Source organism: Ranitomeya variabilis, chromosome 6, assembly GCF_051348905.1.
Source record: "Ranitomeya variabilis isolate aRanVar5 chromosome 6, aRanVar5.hap1, whole genome shotgun sequence".
In the NCBI taxonomy this organism is placed as follows: Eukaryota; Metazoa; Chordata; class Amphibia; order Anura; family Dendrobatidae; genus Ranitomeya; species Ranitomeya variabilis.
The window spans coordinates 29,543,709-29,564,518 of NC_135237.1; the positions used below are offsets into that span (position 1 = coordinate 29,543,709).

General features: G+C 44.5%; 1 protein-coding gene across 1 annotated transcript in view; it reads right to left on the reverse strand.

Moving 5' to 3' along the window:
• Positions 1 to 20,810, reverse strand: part of SLC25A13 (solute carrier family 25 member 13) — a 92,441-nt gene that overhangs the window by 68,619 nt on the left and 3,012 nt on the right. Inside the window, exons 2-3 of the mRNA XM_077268120.1 lie at positions 6,227 to 6,280; positions 5,230 to 5,372 (exon numbers count right to left, since the gene is read on the reverse strand). Of these exons, the coding sequence (XP_077124235.1) occupies positions 5,230 to 5,372; positions 6,227 to 6,280 (197 nt within the window). The remainder of the gene's footprint in view (positions 1 to 5,229; positions 5,373 to 6,226; positions 6,281 to 20,810) is intronic.

Consider the following 20,810-nt stretch of genomic DNA (forward strand, 5'->3'; position numbering starts at 1 on the left):
ATCCATGCTGAGAAATCCAAGCAGATACTTATCTATCATGTAATACCATCAGGGAGGCGTCTTATTGGCTCCAAATTTATATTGCAGTAGGACAACGACCCCAAACATCCAACCAATGTCATTAAGAACAACCTTCAGAGCAAAGAAGAACAAGGGGTCCTGGAAGTAATGATGATGAGAATGATGAGAGCTATATTCAACTGATAATAGAGACAGCAGGCGACGGCTGCTGGGGCTATTACTACCATCAGCCTGCAGCTGCTGCAGCTGCTAATAACGGCGAGAGCAGGAGAAGCTGATGGGAGTGTTCATCAATCACCGTCATTGCTATAAATAAAAAAACACAGTGGGCTCCTTTGTATTTTTGATAACCAGCCAGGCAAAGCTGACAGCTGAAGGCTGCAACACTCAGCTATCAGTGTTAGCAAGGCTGGTTATCAAGAATAGAGGGGTCCCCACGCTGTTTCAATTATTTAAATAAATAAACCTAACCCAGGAAAGGCGCATCTATTAGATGCGCCAATTCTGGCGCTTTGTCAGGCTCTTCTCAATTGTCCTGTAGTGGTGGCAAGTGGGGTTCATATTTGTGGGGTTGATGTCACCTTTGTATTGTCTGGTGACATCAAGCCATGTATTAGTAATGGAGAGACGTCTATAAGACACCCATCCATTACTAATCCTATAGTTGTATTGTAAATACACAGCCAGAAAAAGTCTTATTTGAAATAAAACAAAACACAGCTTTAGGGTATGAGCACACGTTGCGGATTTCCATATCTTGATTGATAAGGTGTTATCCATTAATGCTCATGTGCTAGCAGAGAATATTGGAGCACGCCGAAGACCATCTTCGAGTTCCCCACATGGATGCAGCACATGTAGGGATTGCCTGTTTGAGAGACATGCAGTCGCGGGGACTCGAACGAATTATTCACACACGCCGAAAACACTTTTCACACACAAGCATGCTCAGAGACCACCTTATCAGAGCACGTTCGCTCATCACTAGTAGTGAATGATTCGCACAGCGATGCGTTTGGAACATCTCCCACTCCCCTTCCAGTGACCAGCAAGTCATGAGCCTCCGATAGCCCTGCTATAGTCTGCTCAAGGCTTTCCCTTTTTTCTTTTTTGGTCCATGGAAGTCTGGAGTTCGGCATCTTCTTGCGTCAGTCCTCAGCAATCCGTGCTGATTAGAGTTGTACAATTTTGTAAGACCCTAGTTCAGCGGCCTCCTCTGTGACTGCCAGACCAGAGCCCTGCAAACTTCCTCCTACCGATCAGGTTCCTCATGGCCTAATCTGATCAGTAGACTCCGTCATCATTGTGACATGACCCGTGCATAATATTGCGCTGGACTTACTAATTAGAAGAGATATTAAAATGACAAAGAATTAGCACTATGCACTAAACATATGCTCTGAGTAAGCTGAGCTGCAGTGTAAAGTATAGGTTGCAACATGTGCATCTGATGAAGCAATAGTCTGATCTCTTGACTTGAACACCTTCCATTGCCCAAAAAAGTCTGGCTTATAACAGCTACAAACGGCTCTTTCACATGTCATTGTTTCTGGTACATGTGGTGACAGTTTTCACACGTACTGGAGATACTGTGCACATGTCGGTGTATTTCTACTGACCGTGTGTCCATGGGCAAAATACGTTGACATGTCAGTTTTTTTAACAGCAGCACGGCACGCAAAATGTCCCACCTCTGCACATGAATGACACACTGTGATGTCATCCGTGTGACACATACTGGCACCTGAGAAGTAGCGGGCGGTACTATTACTCCCATCAGCCTATGCCTGGTGCTGCTAATGGAAGGTGTCGGCTGCTGGGAGTATTCATCTGCCGGCGCTATAAATAGAGAACATCATCAAGGTTACCGCAGGTCACTGAGGCTGCTGTCCCAGCCGGGCTAAACTGCTGTGACCTCAGCACCGTGAGAAAAAGTCACTGAGTTCACTGCAGTTCAGCTCATTTAGTTCACTGCAGATGTTTGACTGATGAGGGATATTGTTGTTTGTTTTATTTTTACTTGATTACACGAGACAAGGGAATCAATGTAATGAGCGTTTGGTGAGTATAACTGTCTGTTATTTTTAAATAAAAAAGTAAGGCTATGTGCACACGTTGCGGATTAGGCTTAGGAATTTTTGGTGCGGATTCTGTATTTCTTGGCAGAAAACGCAGGTGCGGATTTAACGCGTTTTCTGTGCGGATGTGCTGCAGATTTTGTGCAGATTTACTTTTTTTTTTTTTTACCCCTGTGGATTTCTGTAATGGAATGGATACAAAAACGCTGCAGATCCACAAAAGAGAAGTGACATGCTCCTTCTTTTAATCCGCAGCGTTTCCGCATGGAATTTTCCGCACCATTAGCACAGCATTTTTTTTCCCTATTGATTTACATTATACTGTAAATCACTTGCGGATCTGCAGCGTTTCTGCATCGCAAAAAACGATTCGTATCCACAGGAAAGCACTTGGCCACACCAAGGGTGCACCGAAGCCCCCTCAATTGCATATGAAATCTTTTTTTCCCTTTTGGCAACTAAGTTACTAAAATCTAAACTGGGCCAAGTCCCTATGGGCTCTGTGCGAATGTGCTGGAAACAAAAAACGATAAACTTGTATGAAGAAGATTGGCGTTCTTTTAGGTGTAGAGATCTGCATCTTTAAGGGAGTGTCCAGTCAGAAGATAATGAATACCTTTCCTAAACGATAGGTCATCAGAATACGATAGGAGGATGTATGACACCATCCAACCCCATCCATCCGAGATCGATCATAAATATCTTCTGACCAGACATGTAGATGCACGTAGCCCACCAGACAGACCCCTCTAATATTGGTGTGGGCATAGGAAAGGTCCAGAGTAGAGGTCCCCCCTCTATTACCACCATGGACCAGGCAGGAATAGGATTTCATCTAGCGGCGCCCATTCGCATTAGCTGCGATCAGGTGATCACGAATCCCAGAAAAACCAGCCAATCGCCACTTCCTAACGAGGTAGACGAGTAAAATAAATAAAAATCTATTTTCCCATGCAGACATTTAAGATGATCACGTCTGCAAATGACAGAGCTGCGTCCCTGGGTCTTACAGCCGATATTACGGAGAATGTCATTTTCCTCCGAGGTCTATCATTATTTTTCAAAAAAATCTCATCCAGAAAGAGAAATATTTTGCCCAAATGACGAATAATTGTAAGTCGCACAATAGACTGTACGTGGGGCCAGGAGCGTGTCACGCCTTGACTCCTAATGCCTTTCAAAGTAGCTTTCCATGTGTCTTTCTATTATATAATGTCATCTTTTAGTGCCTCTGTCGAAGCTTCGGAACGCAGGGTTGCCCGGCAACAAGAGAATTATGTGTCAGCGAACAATTAACAGAGCTGACACCCGGAGCCCAGCAACCATTTTCTGAGCCATGTCTACATCAGGAAATCTTCCCGTACATCCTTCTTCCCACTCCCCTCCATCACCGTCCTCCTCTCTGACTGCAATTCCCCCCCCCCCCCCTTTCCATGGGGGTGAAATAAATATCACATATCCAGGAGATTATCATGTCGCTGTAACTATGGAATAAAAATGGGATATGGATGGGTCGGTCGAGAAAAAAATGCCTTTATCAGTGCTCTTACTGGTAGGCCGACACACGAGCCTCAAGACGATACAATATTGTTTGTGACCAGGAGGAAGAGTTATCAATATATAGCAACATCTTCAGTGCAGAATTCACATCACCTGGAATTCTCCTTCTCCGTCACACTTGCAGTATCGATATCATACGATGATGTTGCTCTCAGTCCTGCAGAGAACAGTAGTTCTGCAAGCGATTATCATCTTGCCCCAAGAAGAAGCTGACAGGCGAAACTTAGGTTCCGAAAGAAGCTGCAGGGTTTGATTTTTTCTTTTCTTTTTTTCTTTTTTTTTTTTAACATGTTAACTCATTTAATCTTGGAAGTATGGTTTAAAAAAAACTAATTTGATGCAAATTATCCAACAGTGCTGCTTTATGCCCAGCTGTTCTTTAAGGGAAACTTATTGGTAATGTTAGCATTAAATGCCTGTGGAACTACTGGTCTCAGTAGGACTGAAAGCGACATCATTGGATCATTACAGCTATACACCGACTGAGGGTTTGGGGGGGTTGGGGACGGCGCTTCAGCGGCGAGCCAAGGGGGGAGACGGCGCTTCAGCGGCGAGCCAAGGGGGGAGACGGCGCTTCAGCGGCGAGCCAAGGGGGGAGACGGCGCTTCAGCGGCGAGCCAAGGGGGGAGACGGCGCTTCAGCGGCGAGCCAAGGGGGGAGACGGCGCTTCAGCGGCGAGCCAAGGGGGGAGACGGCGCTTCAGCGGCGAGCCAAGGGGGGAGACGGCGCTTCAGCGGCGAGCCAAGGGGGGAGACGGCGCTTCAGCGGCGAGCCAAGGGGGGAGACGGCGCTTCAGCGGCGAGCCAAGGGGGGAGACGGCGCTTCAGCGGCGAGCCAAGGGGGGAGACGGCGCTTCAGCGGCGAGCCAAGGGGGGAGACGGCGCTTCAGCGGCGAGCCAAGGGGGGAGACGGCGCTTCAGCGGCGAGCCAAGGGGGGAGACGGCGCTTCAGCGGCGAGCCAAGGGGGGAGACGGCGCTTCAGCGGCGAGCCAAGGGGGGAGACGGCGCTTCAGCGGCGAGCCAAGGGGGGAGACGGCGCTTCAGCGGCGAGCCAAGGGGGGAGACGGCGCTTCAGCGGCGAGCCAAGGGGGGAGACGGCGCTTCAGCGGCGAGCCAAGGGGGGAGACGGCGCTTCAGCGGCGAGCCAAGGGGGGAGACGGCGCTTCAGCGGCGAGCCAAGGGGGGAGACGGCGCTTCAGCGGCGAGCCAAGGGGGGAGACGGCGCTTCAGCGGCGAGCCAAGGGGGGAGACGGCGCTTCAGCGGCGAGCCAAGGGGGGAAGGATTTCAGGACGGCTGCCTCTGGAGCATGTTGTCCATAGGCTTCTATGCAAATAATAAAACTAAAGCTTGTAGTATATGTAGGATGCGACATCAAACTAGACAGTCTGATAGCCCACTCCTTTTGCTGAAATCACAAGCCTGCAAGACTAAACCAGCATCCTATCAGGTACGCGGGTCGTCCTATCAGAGGCCTCCAGGGCAGGGGGGGGGGGGGGAGAGAGAGAGAGACACTGTCACTTACCAAACCCCCTAGAATGCAAATGTTAAATTGTATACACAAGGACTAACCCGTCTTTGGTCTGATCCACCACACCTGCCAGGAGCTGGACCGTTTTGGGGTTTGGTTCTCCATCTCCTGTGAAGTTCAGGTAACGTCTGACAAAGTCGACTGGTGACATAAAATGGTCTCCATCTTTTTCCACGCTGGCATACTATAAAAAATGAAGCCAAAAAAAATTTTTAAAGGGTGTTTTGTGGACATACAGATTATTAAACCATTGTAAACCATAAAAAAATGAAGGAACTTCATAATTAGACTTTGTTAAAATTCTGTTCTGTTCCTGAGCGGTCACATGTTTTGTTGGGACCTCCGACTCCATTACTTCTTGATACAGTCTTAGATTTTGTGTGTTTTGATTGGCTCAGCCAGCAGCCCTAAATGGTGAGGTGGTGGGGGGTGGCCTGTGATCCTCATCAAGTTTACAGTGACTGGGGATGTGCACAGGGAGGGAGAGGACATTACTTGTTCTGAGAGGAGCCTGAAATCTTATCAGTTTCTGACTTTGGACAGAGGGGATGGTGCTGGGTCTTCCAGAGTGCTAGATTTCACTATAATAAATTAATGCATTACACGACTCCATGCTCAGCACCTGAAAACATTACTGACTGCAGGAGAGTCTCAGGATAGCACATACATACAGAAGGGATGCTAGGAAGGAGAAACTGTGTGCAGCGATGTGTCCATCTTGAGCCTGTACAGTAGTCTCAGGATGGTGCTTTGTAGGCGGACTGGGTGGGAACATGTGAGAAATACAGCTCTGCCTTTTGGAAATGTAAATTACAGAGGGGACGCTGGAAGAAAATTCAGGTGGTTACCAATTACAGGGGGCTAATGGGAGTGGAAAAAAAAGTTAAATAAAAAGTGGCAGAGTTTTGGGTGGGGGACTCATTAAAAGAACAACCAAATTGTTTATTTTTTGGGGGGGGCATGGAGTACCCCTTCAATCAAAAGCATTTTATGGTCTACTCTAGGCCATAAAAAAAAACAAAAAAAAAACACCCTTACCTTGACAAATATAGTTCTTAGCTCAGCTGGATCAGCTCTCTTGGTCAATGCTACCTGGAAGAGGGAAAGAGACACATGCAGGTGATTTATGGTGCAAAACACATAGTATATGTATACCTGGTTAATCAACACCAGCCAATAAAAAGATTTCTACATGGCTACGATCAGTTTAAGATTTGTTATGGTCGGACTGTCGAGAACTGTGCTGGTGCAGAGAATGAAGCCCCCTGCAGAGGTGGTTTAGCGTTGTGCCCCCAGCACAGCGGTGCACAATCACCCATTATACGGTTGACTATAGAACAGAATTAATAACCAGAACTGAGGATCATTCACCAATCAAAGTGAAGACACAAATCTAGAATAAGGTCTTCGTAATGAGTGCCGGAAGTTGTGTTCTCAAAAGGGGTATTCTCGAATTTGGAAGTGATACCCAAATCCAGGATTTCATTCTAACTGCATTAAAGGGAACTCAGCAAAGCCTAACTCGCAGTAAGAGCTGTTGGATAATAGAAATGCTAAAAGATTTTTTCATTCGGATTTTCGGGCAGAAAATCCACAGTGGAATAGATCACCAGCTAGTTAGATGAGATTCGAACACGTCATGCCCATGTTGAAACACCCTATAAGAAGAAAGAAACCCAGTCCTTGTGCGGCTCCGTCCGCCTTTGCGGTGGTTCCCTAGAGACCCGGATTTCTTAAAAAGTTGCTTATTGTTAAGGTTTGATTATAAAATTGGCACTGGATTTGATGTTAAACAACATTGTAGCCTTGATTTTGTATTAGGGAGGAACTGACATCTAATCTAATGCGGGACCAGCACCAAGACATCAGAAGGAAGCAAACCTGAAGGAGGATCAACAAACATGTCACAAGAAAGTAAATCTGATGGAGGACCAGCACCAACACGACACAGGAAAGCGAATCTGATGGAGGACCAGCACCAACACGTCACAAGTAAATCTGATGGAGGACCGGCACCAAGACGTCACAAGAAAGCAAATCTGATGGAGGACCAGCACCAACACGTCACTAGAAAGCGAATCTGATGGAGGACCAGCACCAACCTGTCACAAGAAAGCGAATCTGATGGAGGACCAGCACCAACCTGTCAAAAGAAAGCAAATCTGATGGAGAACCTGCACCAACACGTCAGAAGAAAGAGAATCTGATGGAGGACCAGCACCAACATGTCACAAGAAAGCGAATCTGATGCATGACCAGCACCAACACGTCACAGGAAAGCGAATCTGATGGAGGACCAGCACCAACACGTCACAAGAAAGCGAATCTGATGGAGGACCAGCACCAACATGTCACTAGAAAGCGAATCTGATGGAGGACCAGCACCAACATGTCACTAGAAAGCGAATCTGATTGAGGACCAGCACCAACATGTCACAAGAAAGCGAATCTGATGCATGACCAGCACCAACATGTCACAGGAAAGCAAATCTGATGGAGGACCAGCACCAACATGTCACAAGAAAGCGAATCTGATGGGAGGACCAGCACCAACATGTCACTAGAAAGCGAATCTGATTGAGGACCAGCACCAACACGTCACAGGAAAGCAAATCTGATGGAGGACCAGCACCAACACGTCACAAGAAAGCAAATCTGATGGAGGACCAGCACCAACATGTCACAGGAAAGCGAATCTGATGGAGGACCAGCACCAACACGTCACAAGAAAGCAAATCTGATGGAGGACCAGCAGCAAAATGTTGCAAGAAAAAGAATCTAATGGAGGACCAGCACCAACACGTCACAAGAAAGCAAATCTGATGGAGGACCAGCAGCAAAATGTTGCAAGAAAAAGAATCTAATGGAGGACCAGCACCAACATGTCACAAGAAAAAGAATCTGATGAAGGACCGGCACCAACCTGTCACAAGAAAGCAAATCTGATGCCAATTTAATAACCAAAACTAAAATTAAAAAAAAAAAAAAAAAAAGCAACTTGTAAAACAAAATTTTTAAGAAGTATCCGACATATGGAGAATGTCAGCAGTTCAGAAGTAATTTTATTTGCTCTTTGACAACAGTATATCCAAAATGTTAGCGGCAAGAAAAGAACAGGCTGATAGGCAAAGTAAATGACCGATTAATAAGCTCTTCAGTCGCCGCTGTGGTAACACACGTCAATTATATTTACAACTATAGAGAGGAAACATGAGTTTTAATGCTCTCCCCTATGATTAGAGATACCTTACACAAATTCCCTTCCACTTGCAATCATTCAGTTTGAGATGTTAATAATCGAAAAAGGAGAGTCAGTCACCGCAGAAATGTACAGAAAATCCATTCTGAGAAGCAAACGTTGTCGAGTCTGCGGCTCGCCTGGAAAATTGTTTCGGCAAAACTAGAAAAATCAAAATCACTCGAAGTGACATTATCCTGCGTTCCTATGCAAAAACATTTATTTTTCACCTACTTTCAGAAATTACTTTAAGTGTAACCGGCGGTGCAGAAAGCTGCCATAAAAAAAAAATGGCATAAAACTGAATGCTCCAGGTAAACAAATACCTGAGAAAGGAAAAATAATACTTAGCGGGCAATCCCTGTAAATGTCCGCGATAAACAGGACTCCGCCACAATCTTAAAGGGGTTGGATTGGTGATAAATGTATGATCGTTAGGGGTCTGACTACTGGGATTGCGAGAACGGAAGCACTAAAGTTATCCCCCAATACCTTGGCTAGGGGATAATCATTGGGGGTCACGCAACAATCTAAGAAAAGGGCTACTGAACCGACAACCACAGAAACCTGCCTGCCGCCATATTGCATGTCAACAGCTTTAGCTTCAGCCTACAGGCTCCTTCTCTCGTCCCTTTTGCATTGTAAAGACCATTTACTGCAGCTAAAAACAGCCAACACTGGTGCCCTAATACCAGCTGATGTAAAAATGCTGCCCATACCCACAACTAATGCGCAAAATGCTTGTTCTTCAGATGATAGGATCATTTATAAACATGAAAAACAGCATTATCGGCAGCACATTGCACGGTGTAAAGAAGGCATGTGCTGCCGACTGTATGCTGCGGTATGGGAACAATTGTGGTTACCCTCAGTTTTAGACTATCCGTAAATGTTGACCTACTTGCGTTTGTTAAGGGTTTGAAATCAGCCAGAATATATTGTGGTAAGAGGGCAGTCACACCGCCATGCCTAGACCGTCAGTGGAAGAGGGCAGTCACCCAATCATGCTTAGACCGTCAGGGGAAAAGGACAGTCACGCCACCATGCCTAGACCACAAAGTGAAGAAGGCAGTCACGCCACCATGCCTAGACCGCCAGACAAAGAAGGCAGTCACCCAATCAGGATTAGACCTCCAGGGGAAAAGGACAGTCACGCCACGGTGCCTAGACCGCCAGAAAAGAAGGCATTCACTACTCCACGCCTAGCCAAGGAAAGTGGGCATTCACCCCTCCATGCCAAGGTCATCAGGGAAGTGGGCATTGACTTCTCTACGAGTAGGCCAGCAGGGAAGTGGACATTCACTCTTCAACGCTGTTTTCCCCTTATTTTCTGTGTATCGAATATGCAATACTCGACTGTACAAGACTTGCATGTTAATGAGGAAGAAATTGTTAGTTTATATGGGGCACACAAATCTTAGAAGATTACGATATATATTATTCTTAAGTGCGGTCATTTCAGGGGCAAAAAAAAAACCAAAAAAACACTTCAATCTGATCTTGCAAATTCCTCTCCTCAACTTAAATGCTTAAAATAAGAAGCCTTTAAGTCATAATCTGCTAAAGAGAAACCACCAGGTGGAGAAATATTGGGAAAGTTGGCACAGTAATCCGTTTGTGGAAGCCACTTACCCCTAGACATAAAGAGTTTCAATTACCAAACCATTGAGAGACTCCTTGGGTGTCGGGGAGAGGGAGCGCGACACGGAACACTTGAAATTCAAGAGAATTGGAAAATCTCAAAAGAAGCCTTAAATCTGGATCAATGTGATATCCGGAGGCGCTGGCGGTGCGGCAGGTGGGGGGTGTAAGTGTTTCATTCCTCATAAAGCTAAAGGACAGAAAACTGGGAGCAAAATTGCTTCTCAGGAGCCATCGGGAAAGGATAAAGATGCAGAATGTATTTTAAAAAAGCATTTTATGAAGAAAGATGCTACAATTCTTGTCTTAAAAGTTTATTTTTTCTCCTGCAGAATTCTCTCCCTAATGGGATGTTCCATATGGATAACACAATGAGAACGGGGTAGAAAGTGAAGCACGGATCTATAGGTGCGAAGGCAAAGAACTGCATCTTTGTGAATGATCCAAGACAAAAAAAAAAAATCTAAAAAAAATCTAAAAAATTAATAAATTGCAAGGTAGAAAGTATGGAAAACTAATAATCCAAACTAAGGTCCGTAAAACTGAGTTGCCCATTCTTGTGTAAATTAAAGGGGTTCTCAAAATGCGGGACAAAAATCTGCACTGATGGTGGGACGAGGAAGGTCTCAGCCAATGGAAATCTTGTGATCTTATTTTCAAGAATTTGGGGTGGAGAGCGAGTAATGACATAAGTGAACTGCAAAAGTAGACAACCCCTTTAAATATAAAAATATATCTGGTGACAGTTAATTCCTCCTTATCACACTTTTGTTTTATGTATTCTATATTTGCTTCTAAAAATATTTTTTAGACCTATATATGATATATACACTGTGTTCCAAATGATTCTGCACAAAGAGTTTAGGAGTGATAGGGTTAGAATTTTTTTGTTTGTCATTTAACCCCTTCATGACCCAGCCTATTTTGGCCTTAATGACCTTGCCGTTTTTTGCAATTCTGACCAGTGTCCCTTTATGAGGTAATAACTCAGGAACGCTTCAACGGATCCTAGCGATTCTGAGATTGTTTTTTCGTGACATATTGGGCTTCATGTTAGTGGTAAATTTAGGTCGATAATTTCTGAGTTTATTTGTGAAAAAAATGGAAATTTGGCAAAAATTTTGAAAATTTCGCAATTTTCACATTTTGAATTTTTATTCTGTTAAACCAGAGAGTTATGTGACACAAAATAGTTAATAAATAACATTTCCCACATGTCTACTTTACATCAGCACAATTTTGGAAACAAATTTTTTTTTTGCTAGGAAGTTATAAGGGTTAAAATTTGACCAGTGATTTCTCATTTTTACAACAAAATTTACAAAACCATTTTTTTTAGGGACCACATCACATTTGAAGTCAGTTTGAGGGTTCTATATGGCTGAAAATACCCAAAAGTGACACCATTCTAAAAACTGCACCCCTCAAGGTGCTCAAAACCACATTCAAGAAGTTTATTAACCCTTCAGGTGTTTCACAGCAGAAGCAACATGGAAGTAAAAAATGAACATTTAACTTTTTAGTCACAAAAATGATCTTTTAGCGAAAATTTTTTTATTTTCCCAAGGGTAAAAGGAGAAACTGGACCACGAACGTTGTTGTCCAATTTGTCCTGAGTACGCTGATACCTCATATGTGGGGGTAAACCACTGTTTGGGCGCACGGCAGGGCTCGGAAGGGAAGGAGCGCCATTTGACTTTTTCAATGAAAAATTGGCTCCAATCTTTAGCGGACACCATGTCGCGTTTGGAGAGCCCCCGTGTGCCTAAACATTGGAGCTCCCCCACAAGTGACCCCATTTTGGAAACTAGACCCCCCCAAGGAACTTATCTAGAAGCATAGTGAGCACTTTAAACCCCCAGGTGCTTCACAAATTGATCCGTAAAAATTAAACAGTACTTTTTTTTTCACAAAAAACTTATTTTAGCCTCAGTTTTTTCATTTTCACATGGGCAACAGGATAAAATGGATCCTAAAATTTGTTGGACAATTTCTCCTGAGTACACCGATACCTCACATGTGGGGGTAAACCACTGTTTGGGTGCACGGCAAGGCTCGGAAGGGGAGGCGTGCCATTTGACTTTTTGAATGGAAAATTAGCTCCAATCGTTAGCGGACACCATGTCGCGTTTGGAGAGCCCCTGTGTGCCTAAACATTGGAGCTCCCCTACAAGTGACCCCATTTTGGAAACTAGACCCCCCAAGGAACTTATCTAGATGCATAGTGAGCACTTATAACCCCCAGGTGCTTCACAGAAGTTTATAACGCAGAGCCGTCAAAATAAAAAATAATTTTACTTTCCTCAAAAATGATTTTTAGCCCAGAATTTTTTATTTTCCCAAGGGTAAATAGGAGAAATTGGACCCCAAATGTTGTTGTCCAGTTTGTCCTGAGTACGATGATACCCCATATGTGGGGGTAAACCACTGTTTGGGCGCACCGCAGGGCTCGGAAGGGAAGGCACGCCATTTGGCTTTTTGAATGGAAAATTAGCTCCAATCATTAGCGGACACCATGTCGCGTTTGGAGAGCCCCTGTGTGCCTAAACATTGGAGCTCCCACACAAGTGACCCCATTTTGGAAACTAGACCCCCCCAAGGAACTTATCTAGAAGCATAGTGAGCACTTTGAACCCCCAAATGCTTCACAGAAGTTTATAACGCAGAGCCATGAAAATAAAAAATAATTTTTCTTTTCTCAAAAATGATTTTTTAGCCCACAATTTTTTATTTTCCCAAGGGTAACAGGAGAAATTGGACGCCAAAAGTTGTTGTCCAGTTTCTCCTGAGTAGGCTGATACCCCATATGTGGGGGTAAACCACTGTTTGGGCACATGCCGGGGCTCAGAAGGGAAGTAGTGACGTTTTGGAATGCAGACTTTGATGAATGGTCTGCGGGCATCATGTTACGTTTGCAGAGCCCCTGATATGCCTAAACAGTAGAAACCCCCCACAAGTGACCCCATTTTGGAAACTAGACCCCCCAAGGAACTTATCTAGATGTGTGGTGAGCACGTTAAACCCCCAAGAGCTTCACAGAAGTTTACAACGCAGGGCCGTGAAAATAAAAAATAATTTTTCTTTCCTCAAAAAAGATGTTTTAGCAAGCAATTTTTTATTTTCACAAGGGTAACAGGAGAAATTGGGCCCCAATATTTGTTGCCCAGTTTGTTGTGAGTGTGCTGGTACCACATATGTGGGGGTAAACCACTGTTTGGGTGCACGTCAGGGCTCGGAAGGGAAGTAGTGACATTTGAAATGCAGACTTTGATGGAATGGTCTGCGGGCATCACGTTGCATTTGCAGAGCCCCTGATGTGCCTAAATAGTAGAACACCCCACAAGTGACCCCATTTTGGAAACTAGACCCCCGAAGGATCTTATCTAGATGTGTGATGAGCACTTTCAACCCCCAAGTGCTTCACAGAAGTTAATAACGCAGAGCCGTGAAAATAAAAAATAATTGTTCTTTCCTCAAAAATTATGTTTTAGCAAGTAATTTTTTATTTTTGCAAGGGTAACAGGAGAAATTGGACCCCAACAGTTGTTGCCCAGTTTGTCCTGAGTACGCTGGTACCCCAAATGTGGGGGTTCACCACTGTTTGGGCGCACGTCGGGGCTTGGAAGGGAGGGAGCACCATTTGACTTTTTGAACGCAAGATTGGCTGGAATCAATGGTGGCGCCATGTTGCGTTTGGAGACCCCTGATGTGCCTAAACAGTGGAAACCCCTCAATTCTAACTTCAACACTAACCCCAATACACCCCTAATCCTAATCCCAACTGTAGCCATAACCCTAATCACAACCCTAACCCCAACACACCCCTAACCCCAACACACCCGTAACCCTAATTCCAACCCTAACCCTAATCCTAACCCTAATCCCAACCCTAACCCTAATCCCAACCCTAACCCTAATCCCAACCCTAACCACAACTGTAACCCCAACACACCCCTAACCCTACCCGTAACCCTAACCACAAGCCTAATCTTAACCCTATTTCCAACCCTAGCCCTAATTCCAACCCTAACTCTAATTCCAACCCTAACCCTAAGGCTATGTGCCCACGTTGCGGATTTGTGTGAGATTTTTCCGCACGATTTTTGAAAAATCTGCAGGTAAAAGGCACTGCGTTTTACCTGCGGATTTACAGCAGATTTCCAGTGTTTTTTTGTGCGGATTTCACCTGCGGATTCCTATTGAGGAACAGGTGTAAAACGCTGTGGAATCCTCAAAGAATTGACATGCTGCGGAAAATACAACGCAGCGTTTCTGCACGGAATTTTCCGCACCATGGGCACAGCGGATTTGGTTTTCCATAGGTGTACATGGTACTGTAAACCTGATGGAAAACTGCTACGAATTCGCAGCGGCCAATCCGCTGCGGATCCGCGGCCAAATCCGCACTGTGTGCACATGCCATAACCCTAACCCTACCCCTACCCCTAGTTCTAACCCTAACCCTAGTGGAAAAACAAACAAAAAAATATTTTCTTTATTTTATTATTGTCCCTACCTATGGGGGTGATAAAGGGGGGGGGGTTATTTATTATTTTTTTATTTTGATCGCTGTGATAGAACCTACCACAGCGATCAAAATGTACTTTGTAATGAATCTGCCGGCAGATTCGGCGGGCGCACTGTGCATGCGCCCGCCATTTTGGAAGATGGCGGCGCCCAGGGAGAAGACGGACCGACTTCGGGAGGCTCGGTAAGTAGGAGGGGGTGGTGGGGGGGTGTATCGGAGCACGGGGGGGGGGGGATCGGAGGACGGGGGGAGCGGACAGGAGCACGGGGGAGCGGACAGGGGGACGGAGGGGGGTACCAGACAGAACGGAGGACTGGGGAGGAGATCGGGGGTGGTGGGGGGGGGGCAGAACATGATTTCCAGCCACGGCAGATGCTATTGCAGCATCGGCCATGGCTGGATTGCAATATTTCACCATTTTCATAGGTGAAATATTGCAAATTGCTCTGATTGGCTGTTGCACTTTCAACAGCCAATCAGAGCGATCGTAGCCACGTGGGGGCAAAGCCACCCCCTCTGGGCTGAAGTACAACTCCCCCTGTCCCTGCAGATAGGGTGAAATAGGAGTTAACCCTTTCACCCGATCTGCAGGGACGCGATCATTCCATGACGCCACATAGGCGTCATGGGTCGGATTGGCACCGACTTTCATGACGCCTACGTGGCGTCAAAGGTCGGGAAGGGGTTAAACTCATTGATGGTGATGTGTGTCAGGGCTTTTTATATCACTGAAAGCAATTGCAGATACCTGTGCAAATTAGTTTGGCAGGTGTGTCCAAATAAAGGCAAGACTACTTAAGAAGGCTGTTCCACATTATTAAGCAGCCTACACTTTTTGCCAAAATGGGAAAGAAAAAGGATGTGTCGGCTGCTGAGAAGCAACAAATTGTGGAGCATTTAGGTCAAGGCATGACTACAATCAACATTGCCAAGACACTTCATCGTGATCATCGCACAATCAAGAAGTATGTAGCTGATTCCCAGCACACACGTGTGCGTGCTGATAAGGAAAAATTGAGGACTCTTTCCAACAGGCAATTGCGTAAGGTTAAAAGAGCAGCTGCAAAAATGCCTTGTCATAGCAGCAGACAAGTTTTTGAAGCTGCTGGTGCCTCCAACGTCCCCAGAACAACAAGATGCAGGGTCCTTCAGAGGTTTGCAGCTGTGCGTAAGCCATCCTGTCGACCACCTCTATCCACTGCACACAAGCAGAAACTGCTCCAGTGGGCCAAACGATACATGAAGACTGACTTCCAAACTGTTTTTTTCACCAATGAGTGCCGTGCAACGCTCGACGGTCCAGATGGATGGAGTGAAGGATGGCTGGTTGATGGACACCCCATGAAAACACGGCTAAGGCGCCAACAAGGAGGAGGTGGAGTAATGTTTTGAGCTGGAATCATGGGGAGAGAGATTGTCGGCCCCTTTATGATCCCTGAAGGGGTAAAGATGAACTCCATAATCTATGTGGAGTTTCTAAAACAACACTTCCTGCCATGGTCAAGAGGAAGAACTGTGCTTTCCGCAGCAAGATCATTTTCATGCATGATAATGCACCGTCTCATGCTGCAAAAAACACATCTGCATCTCTGGCTGCTATGGGCATAAAAGAGGACAAACTTATGGTGTGGCCACCATCTTCCCCTGACCTCAACCCCATTGAGAACCTCTGGAGCATCATCAAAAGGAGTCTATGATGGCGGGAGGCAGTTGACATCTAAGCAACAGCTCTGGGAGGGGATTCTGTCCACATGCAAAACAATTGGAGCAGAAACCATCCAAAAACTGACAAATTCAATGGACGAGAGAGTTCAGAAGCTTCTTTCGAACAAGGGGTCCTATGTGCAAATGTAACATCACCTAGAATAAAGTTTTCACTTGAAAACTGTTTGATTTCATTTTGTAATAAGCTGATAATGCTTATAACTTCACAATTGACCATTTTTTTGTTCAAAATAAAAAAAAAGGTTGAAAACTCTGCTGTGCATAATAATTTGGAACATGCATTTTGAGTGTTTATTTTATTTTTTTTAAAGATACTGTTTTCATAGGCAGTTTGTTCCAAAACATTGCAATTATACTAGAAGAGTAGATGACTGGAAAATAACAATGTCTGCAATTCAGATAGGTAATTTAGAGAAAATATGACGAAATATTATTTGCATAATAATTTGGAACACAGTGTAAAGTCAGCAATGACAAGGCTCACTAGACTCGTAATAACCTCACCGTTCCTGCTCTCTGCACCTTGAAATCATTTACTAATGTTGGCCACGTGCCGCGATCCTGAACAAACACGAAGCGGAGCAGGTAACAAAATAAAGTCCAGCATGCACATGGCATGTGATTTTATACACAGCAGGTCAGGGACCGCGTGCAACATTGCACAATGAAACATGACTGCAGATAACAGGGACTTATGGCCGGCAGAAGCCTCAGCTATAGAGTAACAGAGGGACTCCTAAAGCAATAACACTGCAAGTGACTCAGCTTTGGGAATGGCGTCCATCATCATCAGAAAAGACAGTTTAGGTGCAGCTTCCCCGTTCAGGGATTTGGAACTATAAGCCAGAATGAAAGAGGGTCTCAGGAGAGAGTCGCCTGCTCTGGATATCGACTACCGATCCATGTATTACTTGGACAATCCATTGCTTTCAATAGCACTGTGTAACAACCATATTAAGGCTATGTGCACACGTTCAGGATTTTTTGCTATTTTCGGCCGTTTTCCGCGGGAAAAACGCTTAAAAAACGCATACATAAGCATCCCATCATTTCTAATGCATTCTGCAATTCTTGTGCGAAAAAAATGCATTGTGGTAAAAAACGCAGCATGTTCATTAATTTTGCGGATTTTTTGTGTTTTTCCCGCTATTTAAAGCATTGGGGGAACTTCGGAAAAAAATGCGCGAAAAACGTGTCAAGTTCAGTTTTGTTCAGGAAAACTCTGCAGAAAATCATGACGTGTGCACATAGCCTAACTCTTCCCTGATGGGGCGACAAATTTTCGTGTTTTTTTCCCTCCACTTCCTCCAAGGGTAACAACTTTCTTTTCTTTTTTTTTTTTGGAGGGGGCTTTCTTCCACTTGTCCTCCACTTTTAGCCAACCTGCCGCATAGCACACGACAGGTGGAATGGTATACAACTTCAAGATCAAAGTTTGCTTGTTTTTTGTCTGTTATCATGGAGACAGTCTGCATAGGAGCTGTAAACAAAATAGTTTAGAAAACTTTAAAGATGAAAATAAGAAATAACTTTACTCCATTTGCAATGAGTATACAAACCTGCACAAAAAAATAAATGTAATTAACAATTGGCTTCATTCAAACAAATTTTATACATGGCTTTGAGATCAATTCTGCGCCAAAATCCACTTAAAAACTTGCTCACAACACTCAGCTTCCCAACTTAAGTGATCAAGTCAAATTTAGGCTAAGTTCACACTAGGTGTTTTTGCAATGTTTTTTAATGCAAATTTTTAGCTTTGTTTTACAGTACCAGCAAAGTGTATGAGATTTCAGAAACTTCATGCACACACCTTGTTTTTTGTCATCAGGATTTTGTGCTTTGCATGATTTTTCTTGCAAACAGAGCGTGTCACTTTCAGCGTTTTTCTCCCATTGAAATGAATGGCTGGTGAAAAAAACGCAAGTATCAGGTTTTGTGCCAAAACATGATTCGATAAAATAGGATTTTTTTTTTCCCAACACTACACTTTATCAGCATGCACAAGAGACAAATCTAGCATGCCTAAACTGCAGCAAAAATGCAAGAAAAAACAAAGAAAAACATGCTTTTTTTCCTTCAGCTTGATTCCTGCCAAGAGATCAGGTTTTGCTGCAGAAAAAAACAAAAAACGCCTAGTGTGAACTTACCCTTAAGATCAGAGTGTTAAAAAAGCGTCACTGACTTATTTGGTCCCTTTCCCAAAGTAAATCGTTGCTAAACGTGCATTTTTGTGCGAGGGTTTTGCAGAGGAAAAGCACCAAAAACTTCTTAAGATATTGATACATCCTATATTAGAATTAAAAATTCATTAAAAACCACACTGAAAAAAAAAGCATCAAACAGCATTTTTTTGAGGCAGCTTTTTCAGATGTGGAATTTTCAGCTCAAAAATTATATGTCGAAAATTTCTACGTGAGCATACCCTTATTACAAGGGGGATATGGATAACAAGATTGGAGGAGGAAGAGGGAGACGTGACTCAAGTTCAAAGAGTGGACTCAGATGGGACGCAATCCCCCGCGTTACGGGACGCAATCAATTCTGCACAAAGGATTGACTCGCTGCAAGATTACATTTTACTATACTCTGCTTCGAATTTGGCCTAATGCAAAAAGGGAGGCAGAAAATCTGCCAAGGTGTGAATATTAACAGTAACATGATATGCATTAGCTCCAGAATAGGTTTAATAACATGCATACGGTTACACACTGTTGCCGCTATTGAAGTTTAGAATCTGAGAAAAACCATGGGAATATGAAAAAAAAAAAAAAGGCATGCTTAGTATGCATTTGTCACTGAGATGTTGAGATTGGAGCGAACTGTGCTCACGGTTTTACCCCTTAGATGCCTTGGTCACCGTTCATGACAGCGTCTAAGTAGTTAGTTACCCACACATGGGGCCCAGGACGCGATTGTGGGAACCCCAAGAGACTATTTCAGAGCTTTGCTGACAACAGGAGTCTGACACGGGGCGCACACAGGGCAAATACGCAGCTGGCTAAAAGTGGCAGAAAATCTGCGGCACGCTGCAATAGGAGGAGCGCAACAGAAAACGTAAAATTCACACTGCTGCCGCCATGAATTCCACAACTAGATGCATACAAATCGGAGTAAAAAGTCCGCTGTGAATCTGTCCTAAGACGTAAGAGCGTCTCCTCTGCCCGGAGCTCACCCTAGTGTGCAGTGTGATAACACCGGAGCCGAAGATTCCTTTTTTATGATTCCATTGAAAAATAAATAGATAAAGCAGCGCTTTCTATTTTGCACGCCCGTCTCCCTATGGTGCTGACAACTGCAGCTCTCACTTTCCTGGAATCAGTAACTTTAATCCACTTGTTACAATGTTGCCTATGATTAAAAATAATTTAGCAGTGTTCCCCCCACATTGTATCTGTCCAGGCCCTAGAGGAAATACACGGGACCTCATCCGATTACCCCGTCTGCTGTCACATCGGATCAGCATCCGGGACTCAACGCTCAGGTAACCTGCTAGGAATAAACACAAACCAAAGGGGAGAAAAATTAAAAAATAAAAAGAACCCAGATGGGCAAATGACATTAACCTTCAGTGGACGCAGAGCAGAGCTGGGACTTCGCTGCAATCACCGCAGCCGTTCTAATATACCGGTAATCGGCCCATACACCCAGGGATGCAGCCCATCTGGTCAGCGTCAAAGTCAGAAGCCACACACCAGCCCGAGGGGGGCAAGAGACCCCAGACCTGCCGAGGACTATATACTGCAGGAGCGACACCTGACATCGCATCTAGATCTATACTCCCATTCATAGTATGGTGCACAAACCCCAGCCCCATCTCCGCGAGACCCTCACAGGAAGCAATGCTGACATAATATGGAAACAGCATATTACTTCTTAAAGGGGGTTATGCGGCCCCTCTAGTATCAGATATTGCAAATGCATCCTATCCTAATAAGACTCGCACGATACCTGTGAGGCAAGCGCCACATCCGCAGCACGTCACCTCCCAATGCAAAGTTGCTCCATATCCCCTTTAAAAAGGACTAATCCCCCTTTGGGAATTTTTTTTGTTTTCCTTAAAGTTGGCGCTAAAAAACATTTTTGCAATTTGGCTTCAATACAAACACTGCAGAATGAGTTATGGAAAAACTCATCAGATTGGAGAACTTGTAACTCCTTTTATTCGTCTATTTCTGAGCTTCTCTTTGGTGATTTATAACCACATCAAAGTTGAATGTGCGCGAAAGCAAAAGTCTGTAAGGGCTCATTCACACATCAGTATGTTCCACGTACAAGAAAAAAAAGCATGGAGAGAAGAAAAAAAAAAAAAAGTACAAAATGTTTCTCCTTTCAAACTGTCCGTGAAAATCGGATTGCACTTGGGTCTCATCTGAGATACGAAGTTTTCCTGGACCCATAGACTTGTATAAAATTGGACATGTCTGATATTTTCCGTGCACTTTTCAATGCAAGGAAAGAAAAAAAAAAAACTCAGTCGTGCACAGCTC